The sequence below is a fragment of the Aureococcus anophagefferens genome (assembly GCF_000186865.1).
Source record: "Aureococcus anophagefferens unplaced genomic scaffold AURANscaffold_2297, whole genome shotgun sequence".
NCBI classification, from domain to species: domain Eukaryota; class Pelagophyceae; order Pelagomonadales; family Pelagomonadaceae; genus Aureococcus; species Aureococcus anophagefferens.
The window spans coordinates 1-1007 of NW_008706734.1; the positions used below are offsets into that span (position 1 = coordinate 1).

The 1007-nt window shown below is 64.1% G+C and overlaps 1 protein-coding gene across 1 annotated transcript; it reads left to right on the plus strand.

Annotated features, from left to right (window-relative positions):
- Nucleotides 1-237: 237 nt before the first annotated feature.
- On the plus strand, nt 238-979 carry AURANDRAFT_35761 (hypothetical protein; the record flags this gene model as incomplete). The annotated part of the gene is made up of 2 exons (XM_009045348.1): nt 238-657; nt 869-979. Coding segments are annotated over 2 exons (531 nt in total), but the record flags the coding sequence as incomplete, so codon positions are not given.
- Between the last annotated feature and the right edge of the window lie 28 nt (nt 980-1007).

A 1007-nucleotide genomic window follows, 5' to 3' on the forward strand; every position in this document is an offset into this window, starting at 1 on the left:
CCCCGTCTAACGAAATCTCTCGTATGCCCGAGCCCGCACCACGGTCGGACCATCGGACGCGGCATCGCACTGCTGCTGGCGAGACGAGGATCAGCGACGGAGGCAAGCAGCTCGCCCACGACCGTGCACCGGACACATGATCCTAATGTAGATTTGGCTGGGTAGGATAGGGAGAGCAGCATGGCGGCCACAGCGTCATGGCTGCAACGCCGCGAGCTCGCAATCACCCGCTAGACAATGCTAAGCCGCGCTCTGCAGGCGCGGCGCATCGCTCAATTGCTGCGATGTGCGCCACAGCGATGCATCACGACCATCAGAGACGTCACCACCATCGACGCCCTCGCGACCATCCCCTGCGACCAGATGATCACGTTTAGCATCGTCGCGCACATCGACCACGGCAAGAGCAGCCTGAGCCAGCGGCTGCTGGAGCACTGCGGCAACATCGACGCGGCCGCGGCCGTCGGCCAAGACGCGCTCGACACGCTCGCGGTCGAGCGGGAGCGCGGCATCACGGTCAAGGCCGTGAGCGCGTCCATGGTCCACGACTACGAGGGACGAAAATACCTCGTGAACCTCGTGGACACGCCCGGCCACGCGGACTTCGCGCACGAGGTCGTGCGGTCGCTCGGCGCGTGCGACGGCGCGCTCTTGCTCGTCGACGCCTGTGTGCAAATCAAATCTTCAACCCGACTTCAATGTGCGCGTATGCGAATGTTTTGACACGAGCACTTCCGCCGTGCTTCGAGAACTCGCTAAGAGCAATCGATTCGTCCAAAAATCAGCCGAATCGACTTCGATGTGACCGAGCTAGCGAATTCTCAAGTTTGGCCCCGACGTCCCAGCTCACTGGTTGATTTGCACACAGGTCGACGCGGCCCAGGGCGTCGAGGCGCAGACGCTCAAGGTCGCCGACGCGGCGCGGGCCGCGGGCGTGCCGCTGTTGGCCGCCTGCTCCAAGGTCGACCTGCCCACGGCGAACGCCGTCGACGTCGCGTTGGACGTCG